At 41.0% G+C, this 19133-nt stretch overlaps 1 protein-coding gene across 1 annotated transcript in view; it reads left to right on the top strand.

The window, feature by feature from the left end:
• Wdr11 (WD repeat domain 11) overlaps window positions 1-19133 on the top strand; it is a 45344-nt gene that overhangs the window by 3641 nt on the left and 22570 nt on the right. The window contains exons 3-11 of the mRNA XM_085841267.1: window positions 2314-2467; window positions 3725-3898; window positions 6277-6463; window positions 8350-8515; window positions 8964-9078; window positions 9784-9979; window positions 10263-10363; window positions 13563-13739; window positions 14679-14763. Coding sequence (XP_085697393.1) covers window positions 2314-2467; window positions 3725-3898; window positions 6277-6463; window positions 8350-8515; window positions 8964-9078; window positions 9784-9979; window positions 10263-10363; window positions 13563-13739; window positions 14679-14763 — 1355 coding nt within the window. The remainder of the gene's footprint in view (window positions 1-2313; window positions 2468-3724; window positions 3899-6276; window positions 6464-8349; window positions 8516-8963; window positions 9079-9783; window positions 9980-10262; window positions 10364-13562; window positions 13740-14678; window positions 14764-19133) is intronic.

The raw sequence follows: 19133 nt of genomic DNA, 5'->3' as shown, positions 1-19133 counted from the left end.
ATATACATGGTATTCAAATGTAAATATATACATATGTATACACACACACACATGTACACATTTATTAAAAAGAGTTTTACCTGAGGAGTTGAAAGATCAGTAAAATTAGTATTCAGAAAACTTTCATTTTCATCTTCTCCATAAATTCTGTTGTAATTTGTTACATTTCTTTTCTACTTTGGCATTCACTATATATGGTTGTTTCTAGGTGCACACACATGTATGATGACCTATGTTTCTGTATATTTGAAGATTCTATAATGTTTATGTATTAAACACACTGAACAGCAGATTTGGAATCTACTCTCTGGTTATGGAATAGAAGTGCAAGGCCTCTGTGGTCTGTTCTGTGGAGCTATCCATGGGCTGGTCATAGTGAAATAAGTGGAGTAGTTACACATCATACAATGGCAGGGTGCTGAGAGAGACAGAAGGTAGTCCCGGGCATCAGGGGGTCGCCAGGGAAAGCTGCGGCTGATGGTGATGACTATGAGATGTGTCTCTTCCTCTGACTATTTAATGTTCAAGGATGTGATCAGATTTACCATACAGTTCTGGTAGGATTTTATTTTTAATTTGTGTTTGTGATGCTGGGTAGGGCCTTGTACAAACTCACCATGTATACTACCACTGAACCACACACTCAGCTCTTATCTTATTGGTTAAAATTTTAAGACAGGATGCTGCTGCATTGCCCAGGCTGGCCTTGAGCTTGGAGTCCTCCTTCCTCCGCCTCCAGAGTATCAGGAATTATTAATGCACCAACAGGCCAAGACTTATTTTTATATTTTAATGATTTGGCATGTTTATATGACTTGTGTGTGCATGTGTATATTCATGTTTATGTTTGTGTACATGTGTTATGGGGCTGTCTTAGTTGGGATTCCTATGTGATAAAACACAACTAAAAGCAACTTGGGGAGGAAAGAGCTGATTTCATCTCATGGTTTGTAGTCCATCATGCAGGGAAGTCAGGACAAGAACAAAAAGGCAATAGCCATGAGGCAGGAAGTGATGCCTCTGCTATGGAAGAATACTGCTTACAGACTTGCTTCTTGCGGCTTGCTCAGCCTGCTTTCCTACGGTACCCAAGACCAAGAGCCTAGGAGTAGCACCATCCACAGTGGGTTGCTCCATCCACATAAATCATCAATCAAGAAAATGTTCTACAGGCCAATCTAATTTTCTCAAATTTCTCAATTGATGTTCCTTCTTCTTAAATGACATAAAACTAGCCAGCACAAGTACTGTGTGTGCATATATATGTGAAGCCCAGAGGTTGACACTGGATGTCTTACACAGTTGCTATCCATCTTATGTACTGGGGGCAAGGTCTCTTGCCGAACTCAGAAGTCACTAACTTGAAAAGTCTAGCTATCAAGCTTGGCCAGAGAGCTCCTGTCTAGAATTCCAGTCCAGATGCTGTGCCCACCCAGCATTTGTATGGGTGCTAGTGATCTCTGGTCCTCATAGGCAGCAAGCACTTTACCTATTGAACCATTTACTTCAGCTTTATTTTTTTTTAACTTTTAATACGAATTTTAATTATAGAGCATACACTTTATTTAAAGAAAGTATTCTTTCTGAAAGCATACTGCTAGAGGTTTGCAAGGTTGTTTATTCCTTTTTCCCTCCAAAAGTTTTTAGATCTCTAATTTTTTTCTTTCTACTTAGGATAATAGAATGTAGAAAAATGTTCTTCTTACCCATTAATGATTTTAGATGCTTTGCCAAAATTAAGTTTTAGGAAAACCAAGTTCCAAGATGGCCTGGGATTTGATGACCTAGGCATTTGAAAAATTCTGTTGTTTTCATATCTGATGTCACCAAAATACTTAAGCTCTGCCTCATTGTTTACATCTTACAGGCATTGTGGTTTTTAAAAAATTAAGTACAATATTTAAAACTAAATAATGAGCCGGGTGTGGTGGCACACGCCTTTAATCCCAGTACTTGGGAGGCAGAGGCAGGCGGATTTCTGAGTTCAAGGCCAGCCTGGTCTACAGAGTGAGTTCCAGGACAGCCAGGGCGATACAGAGAAACCCTGTCTCGAAAAACCAAAGAAAGGAAGGAAGGAAGGAAGGAAGGAAGGAAGGAAGGAAGGAAGGAAGGAAGGGAGAGAGAGAGAGAGAGAGAGAGAGAGAAAGAGAAAGAGAAAGAGAAAGAGAAAGATGTTTAAGTTTCAGAATTAATACTAGTTTCCTACTTTGTCATACCAAACTTTTTTAATCGTCTGAATGGTTACTGTTTTGTGAGAATGCTGCCCAGTGTCCTGTGGTGCAGTGAGGTTGACCCAATCTCTCCTCCCCACAGGTCAGGTGGGCCAGGGAGAACTATCACCACAACATCGGCTCTCCATACTGCCTGCGCTTGGCTTCTGCGGATGTCACTGGGAAGATCATTGTCTGGGATGTCGCAGCCGGAGTAGCCCAGTGTGAGATCCAAGAGCACGTGAAGCCCATCCAAGGTGCGGAGCCCCTCCCTTCCTCTCAGACCAGTCTGTCCGTGTTTCTCTTTCCATGTGCTTGATTTGGTTATTTCCAGGTTAGCTCTTGAAGGTGTCAGCCTAGTACTGAGAGGCACTGACCATTCTTTTCCTCTGAATATACTGTTAGACAGTATTGCCTTACATGTGAACTGATTCTTACCATAGTAAAACTCATCAACTTCAGTGTTCGCCTCAGCTACATTGTTGAGATTCTCAAGCTTCCAAAGCATATACTATCAGGTACTCTTGTCTGCAGTTGCAGTGAAATAGCTGTCAGCACTGAATGATAAAGCGATAGAGATTAACAAACTCGTATTCTCACATTCCTAAGAGTTGCTTGTTTTTTCTTTTAGTGTTAGTCCTCTAAAATGATTACAGCATTCTTTAGACAAGTCTTTGAGAAGGGATCCTGCTTGTCTGGAAAAGAATATGCATATGTGAGGGATCTGGGGGAATGTGCGTGGGTGGAGTTGGGTACAGGTGTATGTACAGGTATATGCCTGCAGTGTGGAGGACAGAGGACAATCCCACGTCAGGCCTTAGGTGCCTCCCACATTTCGTTTGAGACAGTTTCTAGTTGACCCAGAACTTTATCACACAAGCTGGGCTAGCAGGGCTAGCTGGCTAGTGTGCTTCTGGGGTTCTTCCTGACTCTGCCCCTATCAGCCATAACAATGCTACAGTTACAGGTAGGTGCACCTCTGCTGGCTCTGCACATAGGCTCTGGTGATCTGAACTCAAGTCTCCATGGATGCAGGACAAGCACTTTAACTACTGAGCTATCTCCCCAGCCCTGAATAAATTTTCAATTGATGATTTTAAAAATATCTATTGAGTACTTAACTATGTACTAAGTACTAAGAGACATTGTTGTTCTAAGATATTTATTGTTTTTGAAAAATCAGGAAAAGCTTCAGTGTTATCAAGTAACTTCACAAAAGCATTAGTGAAGTGTGGTAGCTTGGTCATGCCTAGGAAAGTCTCAGATCCTGAGTTTATAGTTTCAGATAATGATTATTGTATATTTTCTTTAAAAGTAGTATCTCAGGGTAGTTTAGATGTGAACCAAATAACTTGATTCTATGTAAAACTAACTTGATAGTGCATATATATGTCACACTTGGGGAGGTATTGGATTTGAAGAGTTATACACGCTGGCCACCTTGTCCTTGACACTTTCCAGACATTTTGGAATGATGTCCTATGGTGTGGCCCGTACCTCTCTGGTCTTTACAGATGTGCAGTGGCTGTGGAATCAGGACGCTTCCCGGGACTTACTGCTTGCTATCCACCCACCAAATTACATCGTGCTGTGGAATGCAGACACTGGCACCAAACTGTGGAAGAAGAGCTATGCAGATAACATCCTTTCTTTTTCTTTTGACCCTTTTGATCCTTCACATTTAACTTGTAAGTATAATTTTGTGTGAAAAATGAGTTACAGGAGGTACTAAACATAAAACTAGTGCTGCATACACAAAGTAAACGTTCTATGCCTTCAATAACTTAAATGTGAACACTGAGGAGAAGCACAGCACATCTTCACATGGCTGCAGTTCCCAATCTGCATACTGAATTGTGACCCCGCACTGTTTGAGGTACTTTGTGTGTTGGGAATGTATGGCAGCAAGCCATGCACACATTGAATTCATGGCTGAATGAATAGTATTGGACTAGCTTGGGACAGAGAACTACTGCATTATTCTAGTTCAGACTTCCATAGACGTCGTTTAAAAAACTTGAATCAGGGATTTCATTTAATCTGTAGCCTGAGCTCTTGCTTTTAAAACTATCATTCCAATTAATGCTATTTCATGTAAAAGACAAATTACACTTAAGAGAATTTTTTTTGCAGAAGTGGCTTTTGCCAACATTTTGTTTTGTGGGTCAGATGATCTAAAAATAAGATTTGTTTTAGACTGGTGTTTGTGTAGTTTATTATTTAGAAAGTACTCCGTATGCAGTGATTCAACAAATACTGCTTTACCTAGTGTTTCTATCCTGGGAACTGAGATGGAGTTTCCCAACGGCGTGGAGTTAGTGTTCTAGTGAAAGGCAGGCAGACTATAAACGGAACGAATGAGTTTATAAGGTGTAGTGTTTAGAAGATGTTAAGTCGGGGCTGGAGGAGTGGCTCTGCAGTTAAGAAGATGTACTGTTGTAGCAGAGGACCCTAGCTCAGTTCCTGGCACTCATATTGGATGGCTCACAGCCTCCTGCAAATCCAGCTTCGTAGGATTCAGCAGCTGCACTCAGGAGGGTCACAAACACACACACTCAAAATAAATCTTGAAAAGGTGATCAGTGATACTAAGAAGGAAAAATCAGCTGAGGGAGATGGAGTAGAATGGGGACTAAGAGTTGTCAAGTTTTATTATGTTAGTGGCCAGAGCAAGCTTTATTTTATAATGATTAGAGGCTTGAAGGACGCAGAGAAATGGCTGTAGTTAATAGTGTTTCCCCTGGATTTAAATGTTTCCAAATTCTGATTTTATCTAACAGTATTTATTAAGCGAGGCAGTGTATGTGTGTGTGTATGTTGAAAGAGAAAGAAAATTAAAAGTTTAAATGAGAGCATGGCTATAAAAATAAAGTCAATACATTGCATTCAGGCCTGTCTTTGTATACTTGTACACACCCACTAATTGGTTTGCTGACAAATTCAGGGCTGTAGGACACAGTCAGACAAGTTCATTATAGTCAGTGGGGGATAAGGGCATGAATGAAGGAAACCAGTGAGACTTTGGCAGATGAATTCTGGAACCTGCAGGGAGACAAGGATTGGGCTGAGTTTACTGTGTTAACAATGTATCTCTAGATTTGGCTGCTGGAAGCACTGTGTTTGTGCACATATATGTATTACGATTTTGGGAAAAGGTCTCCAGATTGGCCTGAAACCTATGATCCCTGTGACTTAGTCTCTTGACTGCTGGGATTTCTACTTTTCAAGTGTCAGCTGCTCCACTGTTTTGTGTTTAAACTGCACCTAAAGTGCCAGACTTGTCATAGCATTGCTTGGGTCTCTGCCTACAGCAGCTTCACTGATGTCATCAGGATCTTGTACAGGTGCAGTTCCCTGTCAGCTACCCAGTATTGGCCAGCGTGTGGGGTAGATGATATTTCTAAGTCATAAGAAGGTATAAGTTGTGACAATAACTGTAGTGCTGAGATACTTCTGTTTTGTGGACTGGAAGCTTCCATTGGTATTCGGCTTATGTGTGCATATGTGTGTGCATGTGTGTGCACTTGTATATGTATATAAAATTAGGTATAGACATACACATACAAAGAATGCTTTTAACTCAAGGTTCAGGCTGATGTTTGAGAAGAAAAAAATACTTATTAGACTGAGTAGCTCAAAATAGTCATAAAAAATTAGTATCATTAAATGAGATATTTGAGCCTGGCTATGGTGACACCCAGTTTCTTGCATGTGGGTAGTTTTCTTATATGGATTGTACATTCTGAAAAATGCTTGGATGTTGAAAGTATAGGATATAACGGAAAGGAAAGTCTATGCATAGAATTTTCTTTGAAATAACCAATCTTTGTTGCTATGCCAACAATCTTGTAATAGCTTTTTAATATAAGATGCAGTTGAAAAGCTCAGCTTGGAGGTTTCTGATAACTTGTAGGGACCATCTATTTCTGTGTAGTAGCATTACACTGTGTTAGGGATATGACATCGACAGGTCATACTGAAAGCTTATCTTCCTTTCATGGGTTAGAGTAGAGCTGTATGCTACTCGGCTAAGTTTTAATCAGTTCTTCTGCCTCCCTCTGTGTAGTACTCACCAGTGAGGGCATCGTTTTCATCTCAGACTTCTCTCCATCCAAGCCTCCCTCCGGCCCTGGGAAGAAAGTGTACATCTCCAGCCCACACTCCAGCCCAGCTCATAACAAGCTGGCCGCAGCCACAGGAGCCAAGAAGGCTCTTAATAAAGTAAAGATTTTAATCACTCAGGAGAAACCGAGGTGAGTATGGGGTAGGACTGACTAGAGCACACAGCTTCCTCCCTCGCTTCAGAAAGTGGTTGTTTATATGAGCTTTCTCCTTCGTGTCCCCTTGTCGTCGCCTCTACTAACTTTGGATTTAGTAAAGGAGGAGTCCTTTCTGTCCCCTCCCCTGCATCCAGTGTCCTCTTCATTCCACTGGTGTTGAATTTCCTCACTGATGTTAGGTTAAGGTTTATCACTTCCTGATTTAACATGGGAAGATACGAGATGGTTTTAAAGTCATGGTCACTGAGCACGTGAAGGCTGGGGAGCTGGGTTTTCACTTTGAACTACTTCCTCACTCACGTGCTGCTCCGTAGTCAAGAGTCGGTGAACACTTCTGTGCATGTGAAGGTGCTCACTGGCCAGCCTGGCTGAGAGCTGGGTGCTGACAAGGCTCTTACTGAGCAGATCTTTAGCTTTCTTCAGAGTTTCCTGTCCCAGTCTGTGTGGCAGGGTTCTAACATATTTATAGGCTTATTCCAGAGGTGGACAGACGCAGTGTGTCCATCCACCACTTAGTGTAGTGGCGCACATGTCACAGGCAATCTGAAAGTGTGAGCTCTTCAACTGCTGAAGAAACTGCACCTAAGAAAAAAATGTGATGAACTATTTGTGTGCATTACATATAGATTGCTGGCTTTTGCTAGAACTACAATTTTATATATTTTTATAGCTTTAGAAATTTTCTTGGTATTTGTTTTAAAATAGTCTTAATATACAAAGATTATTCTGCTTAGACTGAATAATTATTTGATTTATATGTCAAAGACTTATATGTAAAAGATTGTGCTATAAATACATTTTGAATTTGTAGATAATTACTGTTTTTGTGTATTATGCTGTAGTCTGGTTAAATTACTGGTGCATTTACCTCAAACCCTATGCTGAGATGGTTTAAGATTGCTTTTTAAGTGGCTTAATAGAACTTTATATTTCTGTAGATTCCTTGTCACAAACAAATAATGTCCTCATCTAGCAGACTGCATAGTTTTGTTGTGCTTGCTGTTTTCTGCCACATGATCTTGAGCATTGGAAATGCTTCATTGACCTTTAGCTAAACTGGACTGACCACTTTCACATCCACCAACCCGTGTAGTCTCTCCAGTCCCGGGCATCTGTGCCTTTCTCTCTGTACAGAGGAAGAAACTAGATCCCAATATCACTCAGGCTCACACAGCTTGGGTTGGCAGTCAGGAGGTTAAAGCGATACAGATTCCTCTCTTTCTCCTTATCCACATCAACTCTGTTGTAAACTTCCAAAGCTTCCAGTGTAATTATGTCAGAATATTGAGTGTTTAATAAAAGATACTGAAATGAGTCTTGAAACTCTTCAGAAGCTTAAAAAACAAACCAGGTTTTGTTATATTTGCAGAGAAGAAAGTGGAAGAGAATAAACTTTGTTTAAGGAGGCATTAAACTGTGGAGACAGAGTAGAGGTGGTACCTGCCCCAGGCCACATGGATGGCTCAGTATCTCACAGTCTAGTACTTCTAACTGCAAAGGGAAATAAAGCTGTCTACGCTGTGAGTGCCTGTGTAGCCACCAAAGTTGTCTAGGAAGGCTATCTGAACATACACACAAAACCCCCAAATCAATAATTTACCTTACATAGGTGTCGATGACAAGTTAATCATAATCAGAAGGCTGTGTTGTTTATCTGCTACAAAGATTTACAAACACTGGTGTCTACTTAACCCATGCAATATTTTTGTCATAATTTGGATTCTGAAGGTAACAGAGGTCTGAGTTTTGGCTGCTAATCCATTCTGGTCATCTTAGGCAACAGCTGCTCATTCTTGACAGCTTTTGTGTGCTTGGTCTTGATGCTGACATTGGTGCTGTTCATCTTTTGTTTTTCTCAGTGCTGATTTTGTAGCTCTCAATGACTGCCTCCAGTTAGCCTATCTGCCTTCAAAGAGGAATCACATGCTGCTGCTCTACCCTCGGGAGATTTTAATCCTTGACCTGGAAGTGAATCAAACAGTTGGTGTGATTGCAATCGAGAGAACAGGCGTTCCCTTTCTGCAGGTATCCGCATGGGTCAGCTACGTGCCGCACAGTTAGTAACTGGTCAGGCTTACCTAGAAACTGTGCGGACACTAGGTAAGGGCCAAAATGATGGTGTATGCTTGTAATCCCATCGATTGGGAGGCTGAGACAGGAAGGTCACCATCAATTCAAGGCCAGTCTGGGCTACATAGTGAGCCAGCCACATTTATCTAGGAAGGCTATCTAAACATACACACAAAAAGACCCAAAACAATAATTTAACTTACATAGGTGTCAATGACAAGTTAATTTTAAGTTTGCAAATGGATTTTTAAAAAAATGTTCAATTTGTTATAGCTTAGAGAGTTAAGTGTATATGTTTGTGTCTCCTATGTTGTGCTTATCTTGTTTAAATATGAGTTTGAGTTTCATGGTATATATTTAATGCTCTTTTAGGTTTTAAAAACCAACCTGTTTCTATTTAAAGGTAATACCATGCTCTCAGCGAGATGGCCTGTTTTGCCTACATGAAAATGGCTGCATAACCTTACGTGTCCGGAGGTCTTATAACAGCATCTGTACCACAGCAAATGATGAACCAGGTAGGAGCACATCTCACAGACATGTTAATGGAATTTTTCTTCAAGATGCTTATAAAGTATCACAGGAATTGTGTTGATGACATCCTTGTCTTGAGAAAGTGTTAGACTATAATTACTTGTGTGACATAGGATTGTGCAAATGCCAAGTGCCTCCTTTGTACAGGAGAGAGACAGTACTTTGTCATTCCTTTCTGATATATGCACGCACCAAGTAGATGTGCCTTGTTGTGAATCCATCCTCTGCTGTGTTCCTTTACCTTGTACGCCTTGACTTTTGCGCTGTGGCAGCTTTCATTGTAAAGTGAGATTGGTTACCCAAGTGTTGGATAGATCTTTTGGGGAATAAGATAATGCTTTTGTGAAATGGTCTACTACACATAGACAGAAGAAATTTTATAAAGCCTGGAAGTTTTCAGACTTCTGCAAAGTATAGTCTACAGTGCACTGTTCACTGATGTTCTTCAAAGCATTCTGCCAAAAATGTAAAGACAAGGTATTGTGAGCATCGAGGTTACACTTGCATACAGTTATTAAGTGCATTCTCGCTACAGTGTGAAGGACTGAGTAATAGTAAAACATGAGTCTAGTTTGGGCAGTTTGCTCTGGTGACAAAATGCTGCCCTGTGGCTGAGTTACTTACACTGAAACAGCTGGTAGTTCTTGCTGTGCTTCCTTTCTGGCATCTGAAAGAGACCGTTTCCCCAGATCTAGATCCTGTCCAGGAGCTTACCTATGACTTGAGAAGCCAGTGTGATGCAATCAGGGTGACGAAAACTGTCCGTCCCTTCAGTATGGTGTGCTGTCCTGTTAATGAGAATGCAGCTGCCCTCATAGTAAGCGACGGCAGAGTCATGATATGGGAACTCAAGTCTGCTGTGTGCAGTCGAAATGCACGGAACAGGTGAGGGGATGCATGGGGTCTTGATTTGCCTGGGGTTGCTGTTTTCTGTTTTAATTACCGAATCATATAAAAAGTGGAGGGCCATTTTTTTGTTGGTGGTGGTTGTTTTTTACAAAGCCTTTTTAAAGGACAGAGACACTAGATCACTAGGGGATTATGTTCTGACAGTTGCTTCACTGTGGCCAAGATTAATAACTGCTGCTATAAAAGAATGCCATGCCAGGGGTTGCTGTTTGAGTGCCTGGTGCACACATGTAACCGGATGACCGCTGTATCGTTGCAGTTCCGGTGTGTCTCCTTTATACTCGCCAGTGTCTTTCTGTGGGATTCCTGGAGGAGTGCTACAGAATAAACTCCCAGACCTTTCCCTAGATAATATGATCGGTAAGCTTGTTTCTCTCCTCTAACTTGCACATGAGATATTCTTTTTGAAGTGCAAAATTAATAGAGTGACTGACTTGGCAGGAAAAGTAAAGTGTGAAAATGGTTTTTTCCACCATTTTAGACCACCAGAGTCTAAAATATGTAAGCATGAAGATATCTGATGTGGCTTGGTTAGGCTCTGCAGTTGTTGGATTTAGAAAATTACATCCTTGTAAGATTCTGATCTAAATGAGAGAGAATGCAAGAAAGGGTGCCTGGATTCTGGGTTGAAGGCTCTGCTCTACAGTCTGTCCCTCCTCGGGACCTGCATGTTCTGGGACCCACAGTTTGGCATTAATTACTTGCCTCTCTCTTCTTTCTCTGCTACTGTAATTCAAACTCCAGCCCAGGCTTTGTTCTTGGTCTAAGCCTCACTTAGGTGCTCTTTTTTATAGTCTCTAATATAGGGAGTGAGCCACAGTGTTATTACTGCAAGTTCATCTCTCTCTTCCAGTCCTAAGTGCTACAGGAGCAGGGTAGTGATTCAGTTTGGTATCCTCGGGCTCGGGCTTATGCTTTGTATATGTGCTGTGAAGATTCACTGAAGAAATAAGTTAGCTAAGCAATATTAGAGAAAAGGAAACCTTAGTGGGCATTTTCTCTTTTGGAGAGTCTTGGTTTCAGCAGATATTTATAAATGAAATATCTAGTCATTGCATGATTATGGAGCTAGGATAGGAAAGGAAGAACATTGTCAAATGTTATGAAACTTGAAATTGTAAGACTATAAAATACCAAGCAATGTTGACATCTAATTCTTTTAAAATTATCAACGTGGTTTATAAAGGATTTTCTGCATTGCTATCTTTCCATAATATAAATGAGAATGGATATTATCTAGTGAGTTTTGTTTAAATGCCAGGTAACATACTTCAAAGAATATTACCTCACTGATCATAGTTAAGTCAGCTGATAATGTCTGTGTGATTAGTACTGCACTTAGCTCTGTGCCAAGTTCACGATGCATCTTGTAGCCTGGCAGCATACTTAATACCCCACCCCCCCAATTTCTATATCGAATGGGTCCCAGAGAAGTTGGCAAACATGCCCTTAACCACTCAGCAGTAGATGGGAAGCACATGTAAACCCCGTGATCCTGGCTGCGGAGAAGGCACTTAACTGTAGTCTCCACCCTGACCTTGATGACCTTCCTTGCATCATGATTCATCAGTTGTAGTCTTTTGTTCAGTCACACCGTCTTTTAGTTCTGTTTATTCTGCCAGACAAATCCCTATGAGGAAGTTTAGACAAACTGAGAATGTTGCAGAATTATTTGATTATTAGCAACTTTCCAAGTTTATTGATTTTTGTCTGTTTTTAGTATAAAATATTAAAGTACAAAGAATTATGAATGTGAATGAGCAAAACTAATCCGCAGCATGGGGCCCAGACCCAGATGAGTTTATGTCATTCATGTGCCTGAGTGATACAATCACAGTGTTTAAAACCAAGGGTATTGACTGTCAAGCAGTTTGTGACAACCAAGTTTATTTAATAATAAATGTTAATAAAGATTTGTCAGCTGAACATTTTTTATTACTTTTAATGATTTATTTATCTTTATCTTTATTTTTCATCTTATGTGCATTTTATGTGCACACACCTATACGTGTGTCTGTTTGAGGGCATTCAGTCCTCTGGAACTGGAGTTGCACACAGTTGGGAGTTGCCATGTAGATGCTAGAAATTGAACCTAGGTCTTCTGGAAGAACATCCAGTGCTCTTAACCACTGAACCGTCTCTCTAGCCCACTTGAAAACATTTTAGATAAAACTTTTAATTAAACTTTTAATTTGAAACTTACCAGGTACTTGGCCAAAATGGAAAACAATTCAGTGAGATATGGAGACTGGCTTCTGTTTATTGGGCTTCTGCTCATTGAGAGCTAAGCTGCCCTACTGTGTGAACTGCCTGAGACATGTGACAGTTCCCAGGAGTCTCTCTAAGCTAATCCTGGAACATCTGTCAAACCTCCCTTTTCACAACATTCCACCAGTTGATATCAATTATATGGCCAATCCCAAGGGGTTGTTTTACCTACAATAAATTAATGGGTTTTTTTACTGTAATCACTCTAGACTTCAGAATAGCTTCATAGGATTATACTCAGCTGTTGTTAGTAATTTAGTCTCACAGTGTACATGGATGTCCTCTATTGTGTACTTTTGACAAATCCAGTGCATTTTTAGTGAACAGTCTTGATTTTATTATAGTTATTTTACTTATATTTTCTTAGTTTAGAACTTTACTGGAGTCATTCAATTTGCATAAGCATTAACTATGTAATAGTGCAACTTAATAATTGTCAAGCCTGTAAATCTCAGAACTGTCAAATTTGTAAAATCCCAGAGGTAGGGGCAAAAGGATCGGTTCAAGGCCATCCTGGGCCACACAGCAAGTTCAAGGTCAGTCAGGCTGCAGTCTCAAAACATAGAATCTACAGTGGGACTTTATATGTTGCAAATATTTTTACTGATAAGTTTATTTGTTATTTTACATACTTAAATATAAAGTCGTGAACATTTTGTAGCTGTGATGATATATGAAGGCTTCTCATTAGAAATCCCGAGTTCTTTGGGTGTTTTTTAATTCTTATTAATTTAATGTGTCTTGCCCAGTCCCTCTAGCTGAAAAGCAGCCCTGCAGAAAGGCAGTAAGGCGCATCTCAGTCTGTAGACAGTGCTGTAAGGCAGGGCTTCTGCTCTCGGTGCGTTTCTCCCAGAGCTCTGTCTGAAGCAGTGTTTCTCAGAAGACACAGGTCCCTGAGTTCTGGGTAGCATGACCCTGGAGTATTCTGTTCCGAATCTATTGAAGTAAGCCCTTGAGTTGTCACTGGTGTGACCTGAGGTCCATGGCAACTCTAGAGCTGTTAGGAGCCTGCACAACCAATGGTTCCCAACCTTCCTAACGTGCCTGCCCCCCTACCCCAACCATAACATCACTTCTGCTGCTACTTCATAACTGTCACTTTGCTACTGTTATGAATCATAATGCAATTATCTGTGTTTTCTGATGGTCATAAGCAACCCCTGTAAAGGGTGGTTTGACCCCTGAAGTGGTTGCAACCCACAGGTTGAGAACTGCTGCACTAGAGCGATACTGCACACCTTTGTTTCTAGACCTGGTGAGCAGATTCACTCATGTTTTTATTACATCTCAGGGCAAAGTGCAATTGCTGGGGAAGAACACCCCAAAGGCTCCATTCTGCAGGAAGTGCACCTCAAATTCCTGCTGACGGGACTGCTCTCAGGACTCCCTTCCCCTCAGTTTGCCATCCGAATGTGCCCACCCCTGACCACAAAAAACCTTAAGATGTATCAGCCCCTCCTTGCTGTTGGTGAGTACTAGCCTATTGTTTTGTTAAACTCATTCTATGAAATACTTAAGTTCCTGGTTTCTAGAAAGCTGTTTGTTCTCTTTGGGGATGCTTTAAAAGAAGAAATGGGGTGGGAAAATTATATAAACAATTTCCTTGAAATCTTTTTTTATCCTGTTTCCTGTCTTAGTTTTAATTGCAGTGAGCCCATGTACTTGAGATTATCTCTGTCAGCAAGTTTCTGAAATATCAGGGACTGTCTGGGACAGAAAAGGCTTGAGGCATAGCAATGGCTGTGAGCTGTTGTTTGGGGCAGTGGTAACAGAATGCTGACTCACCAGGTTACCACCAGGGACCCAGTGCCGCGCTCCATGCTCTGTGTGTGTGTGTGTGTGTGTGTGTGTGTGTGTGTGTGTGTGTGTGTGCGCGCGTGTGTTCTCATCTGACCTCTAAAAGTAGATTTTTGTTATTTGTAGTTTAAAGTGGTTTGGTAACTTACAAATGTAGGCTCAGTGTTGGGTAAGCAGCTCACCTAAGGTCTGAGCCAGAGTCTCTTTAACTTCAGAAGTCATGCTTCACATCATAATATATTGTCCTGTCATGATTTATTTAAAGGAGATAAAACATAGAGCACTCAGGTTAGTTGGTTTTATAGTAAACATTCTGAGTACATAGAGAAAAGTTTAAATTATTATATATATATATTGATTTATAGTTTAAAATCTTACGTCTGTGAAGTTAGGTAATATGTTCTAAGGATACATGTCCCTGAAGTTAGGTAAGATTCCAGAGGACATGAGATTAGCCTCATTCTGATAAGGATGGAAACAAGATTTTCCTTCCTTAATCACTTGTTTTTAAGTATATAATCTGGATGCTTTTGTAGAAGATAGATTTAAGAAAAGACTTTGAGATTGACACCCCTACTAAATCACTGTCATCTTTCCATCCTTTTGAAAGGTACAAGTAACGGTTCTGTCCTGGTGTACCACCTCACCAGTGGTCTGCTGCACAAGGAGCTAAGTGTCCACTCGTGTGAAGTCAAGTGAGTATGGCTGCCACACTGAGATTACAAACAGGATGCCAGAGAAGCTCCACACACCGGCTCGCCTAGGCTTCTTGCACTGATGCTCTGCAGTGGTGTGTGCTGTGGTGACTGATGCGTGTCTAGCTAAGGTTCATTAGGAGTGGGCACTCATTGTCTGCTTTGTGAATTTTTCCTCATTCCAGGTTCTTTTCTCACTGGAAAGGACTGTTGCCAGATTTATACACTTTATTTCTCAGTTTGATTAAGGTCTGTCAGGACTGCTCACTTTTAATTGTTAGTTTGAATATCACCAGACAGGAACTGGGAAGCATTTATTTGATTTCACTGTGTATGCGAGTGCAGGGTGTGGCAAGGCTTTGGAGAGAAGGCCAAGTTAGGAGCAGAGAGCCTCTGGCGTTTGCTTTAGGGTGCCGCTTTATACACACTCGACAGCTTGATTTTGCTGAATGCAGAACTGTTTCCCTTTTTGCCTATGAGTGATAGGCATTATAGAAGTTACATATATGTGCAGTATGCCCAGTGATTTAATGATCTCCTAATGAAAAGACAAGAAAGGTTCTCTGTGTTGTACATTTTGTAATTTAGTCTTGTGTACACTGAAAGCCTTAGTGAATCTAGTGAGCATACTTCAATGTAGTTTTTCTAGATCGAGCAAGGTTAACCTTTAAGTATTACAGCTGGTGATTATCATAAAAATGTCTATTAAGACCACTGCCAATGGCACAGCCCAGGAGACTATTTTTTACTGTCTTGTGTTATTCCTCTCCAGTATCTCTCTGCAAATACATTTACATAATGTCTTCAAGACATTGAACTTGGCAACGTGCAGCACTGTATCTCTTGGCCTCAGGGCCTCAGTTGACCATCCTGGCACTTCTTCCCATGATCTCTGCTGCCACTGTTCTGTCTTCTCATTCTCTTCCTTTCCTGTCTGCATTTCCTTTACCCTTATCTTTTGTGCATAGTCATTCCTTTTATGGCTGAAATCAACCAGTCAGAACTGTACACTGCTATCTGGAAGATTGTGTTCTGTGTCAATATGTTGTGTCAGTCATTTCATTGACCCCATCACAACCCTAAAGAGTAGGTGCTGTCACCTTTCCCAGGGACAGACGAAGAAAGTGAGTAATGCACAGCCTGGGAAAAGGTGGAATGGCTCATGCCTGGCCTCTCAGGCATCAGAACCCGAGCTCTGTACTTGTGGCTGTGATCTCTGACTGAGATGTCCATGGATGGACATGATGGCAATAAACTACATGTTGGCTGAGCCAAGATCATGCTGAGAACCTGACATGAGCTTCCAGAAGGTCAAGCATGTTGTCTTTAGTTTCTGAATTCTGAACCTCAGAAACTGGTTTATCACAGAGTCGGGTTGTGCATAATGCCACATACATGCACATACTGTGGTGTTACTTGTGGCCTAGTGATCCTGAAACTGTTGAGTACTCTGAGGGCTGTCCTGCCCACGGAGGAGCTGGGAATGATCATATGCAGATGTCCCACTTTTCACACGAACTTCCCTCTTTGTTGACATTTTGAAGGTAATTGACTTTATGTTCAAAGATGTTACCCAAGAGGATGCTAAAATCCTGCTGTCTTTTTGTTTCAATTAATGCAGTTTAGAATTACAATTAAAACCATTATGAAAATTTCACAGATGTGCTATAAAAAGTTCTGAACCAATTAGCAATAAACCTAATGTATTCTTGATTTTTCACATGTAAATTAAAGCTAACTTTTATTCTTGATTTTTCACATGTAAATTAAAGCTAACTTTTAGATAGTTGCTTCATTTACTTAAATCATATGTAGGTAGACATGTTACCAGGCACTGTATAATGATGACAGTGTGTAGGAGGGTTGTAGGGAAATGGCGTTTCAGTGTTTTACAAGAGATGTCTCACAGACACTATTGAACATTTTGTGTAAAACTATATTTGGAGGCTTTGGTGCTTATAACCGAGTGGCAGGTATAGAAATTACAAAGTGGAATGGTTGACTCTTCTAGAATACTAGTTTGTATCTGATTTGTCCAGTGGGTTGAGTTTAAGACATTATCTTGGCACTATGGAGAACTTATAAACGGTAGTTTGTATAGACGTGGATTGACTCAATATTGCCTTCATTACATTGAATTACTTGTGGAAAGTGAAATGGTTTCTCTTGTGAACCTGGACATTTGCAGAACAATCATAGGATTAAAGTCTTGCGGAACTGTGGGTTCCCTACTTTCCTTAGAAGTAGTTTCTGTGTTGTATGTTTTGTAGATGCCTGACCTACTCAGCCTGTGAGCCAGAAACTATCTGATGATAAATTCTAAGATTACAGTTGTTCCATGGCTAGGGATTCTACCAAAAAAAGATCAGAGAAATCCTAGCTCAGGGATGAGATGCTGTCCTTAGTCCTTTAGATATTAAGTGTAGAATTAGAGCTAAGCCTAGACAACAGTGTTTAATCCCAGGGGCAGTGTGAAGCTCAGCTGTGTCTGACAGGAAGATTTAATTCTTTTCCTCTGACATAGATAACCCCTTCCTTATCTAATTTACTTTGAAATCCAGTTTGATTTTACTTTAGTTAAGAAGACATAAGCTGCTGATTTGTATTCTGTTCAAAAGCAGCATGGTCACACTGCCAGATTACAAATAAGCAGCCCCTGCAGGCTCTGCTACAGCTCCTGGGCTGGGACCTCTAGTAAGCAGGGCAAACGCCCCACGAATCTGTGTCACACTGTAACAGAAGAGAGGTGCTAGGCAAGGTATCATGGTACCTCCCTTAAAACACACTTCAGGGTCATTGGTAGAGTTCTTATTTAGCACATTCGAGGCCCTGGGTTTAATCCCCAGCAACACACACAGCTAGCCTATTGCCTCTTGCGCTTTTACCTTGGTTGGTCAAGCTTAGGTCATGGCACAGTTTCCAGAGCTGGTCCCTGAGGTCAAAAAGGTCAGAATGTGTGCAGCTCACACAGCTCCTGTTGAGCTCTTTCCATCTCTTTTGCAGTTATTGTAAAACATACTTGCATACTGTCGCTTTTCTGCAAGAACATAAGCTCCAGATGGACAGCGGCTGTGTCTATCTCATCTGCAGCATCTCACATAGCCACTGGCATGTAGTATTGGGTACTTAATGGAGTCATTTTAAAAATAATGGATGGCAGTGGGAAGGCAGGCTGCCAGTGCCCAGAGCTACTGACACCACCATACCAAGTGTAATTATGAATTAGTGAGTTGATATTGTTAGCAGCAGGACTTGGGGAAATGGTCTTAGGGAATCTCTAAGCAAACATCTGCTTGGTGCTACCAGGCTTACAGACAGTAGATCTCATGCAGTGAGTTCTTCCTTTTAACTCTAGAAATTGTGAGGACTTACCTGCTAGGGGGAAGAAAAAAGAAAGAAGAGGAAAAAAAGAACTTTTCTAGTGATTGGCCCAGTTGTATGATAATCAGTACGGGTGTATTTATTTAAAACAGGCCTGATGAAGACAGCAGGGCTTCAGTTAGTTCCTGACTGACTGTGCTAGCCATGAGTATGATAATGGCTAGTCCTACTCGGTGCCCTCTGTACTATTTCTGTGTAACTAATGAGACTGAGGTGCAAAGGGTAAATATTAGAGTCGTCCATCCCACTGTGTTTGGAGAAAGAAGGTGAGAACTTGAGCCAGGAATGGAAATTCCCAAGTGTGCTCATTCCAAGCAGCCATTAGTCTGGGTGTTCGGTACAGCTTTGTTTTGAAATCATTCTAATCCTAACTACCGTAGTTATTGGTACTGCTTCAAATGCTGGTTTTGGCTCTCTGTTGATTATGTTGTCCTGCGAAAAGACAAGTACTTGGGTACCCAGGAACCAATGAGGAAAATGCTTGTAGTTAACATAGCAGATGAGAGTTGGCTGAGAGCCTTAGCCTGGTTATCCCACAGTCTGAGGGTTATCCCAGAGGCTGAGGCAGGAGAATGACTATAGGCTACGTAGTGTGCTTGAGGTGAACCTGGAATATAGAGCAAGAATATCTCAAAATAAAATAAATGACTGCAGGTAAAGTTCTGAAGATAGAGCAGTGAGCTTGGATGAGGCAAATGGCTGATGGCCTTGAAAGCTGCAGACAGGAGCTTACATAGACACAGGAGACGATTGTACTGCTTGGGGAAAGCAAGACAGAAACAACAAGCAATATCTCATGCATAAGATTGTTGTAGATCAGAGGGCAATAAGCATTTTTCATAATGGATCAATAATAAAGTTTTGAGGCTTAAGAGTTTAGATCCTGAAGGTTCTCACAGCTGCTCACGTCTGCCATTGTATTGTGAGAGCAGCCCTAGGCTCTACCATTTGCATTGCAAAGAGCTGGCCTATGGATATTAATGGACAAC

The sequence above is a fragment of the Mus caroli genome, unplaced genomic scaffold (genome assembly GCF_978045245.1).
Source record: "Mus caroli unplaced genomic scaffold, Mus_caroli_1 scaffold_8, whole genome shotgun sequence".
In the NCBI taxonomy this organism is placed as follows: Eukaryota; Metazoa; Chordata; class Mammalia; order Rodentia; family Muridae; genus Mus; species Mus caroli.
Note: the sequence above shows the minus strand (reverse complement) of the source record. Positions and strands in the feature narration are given on the sequence as shown.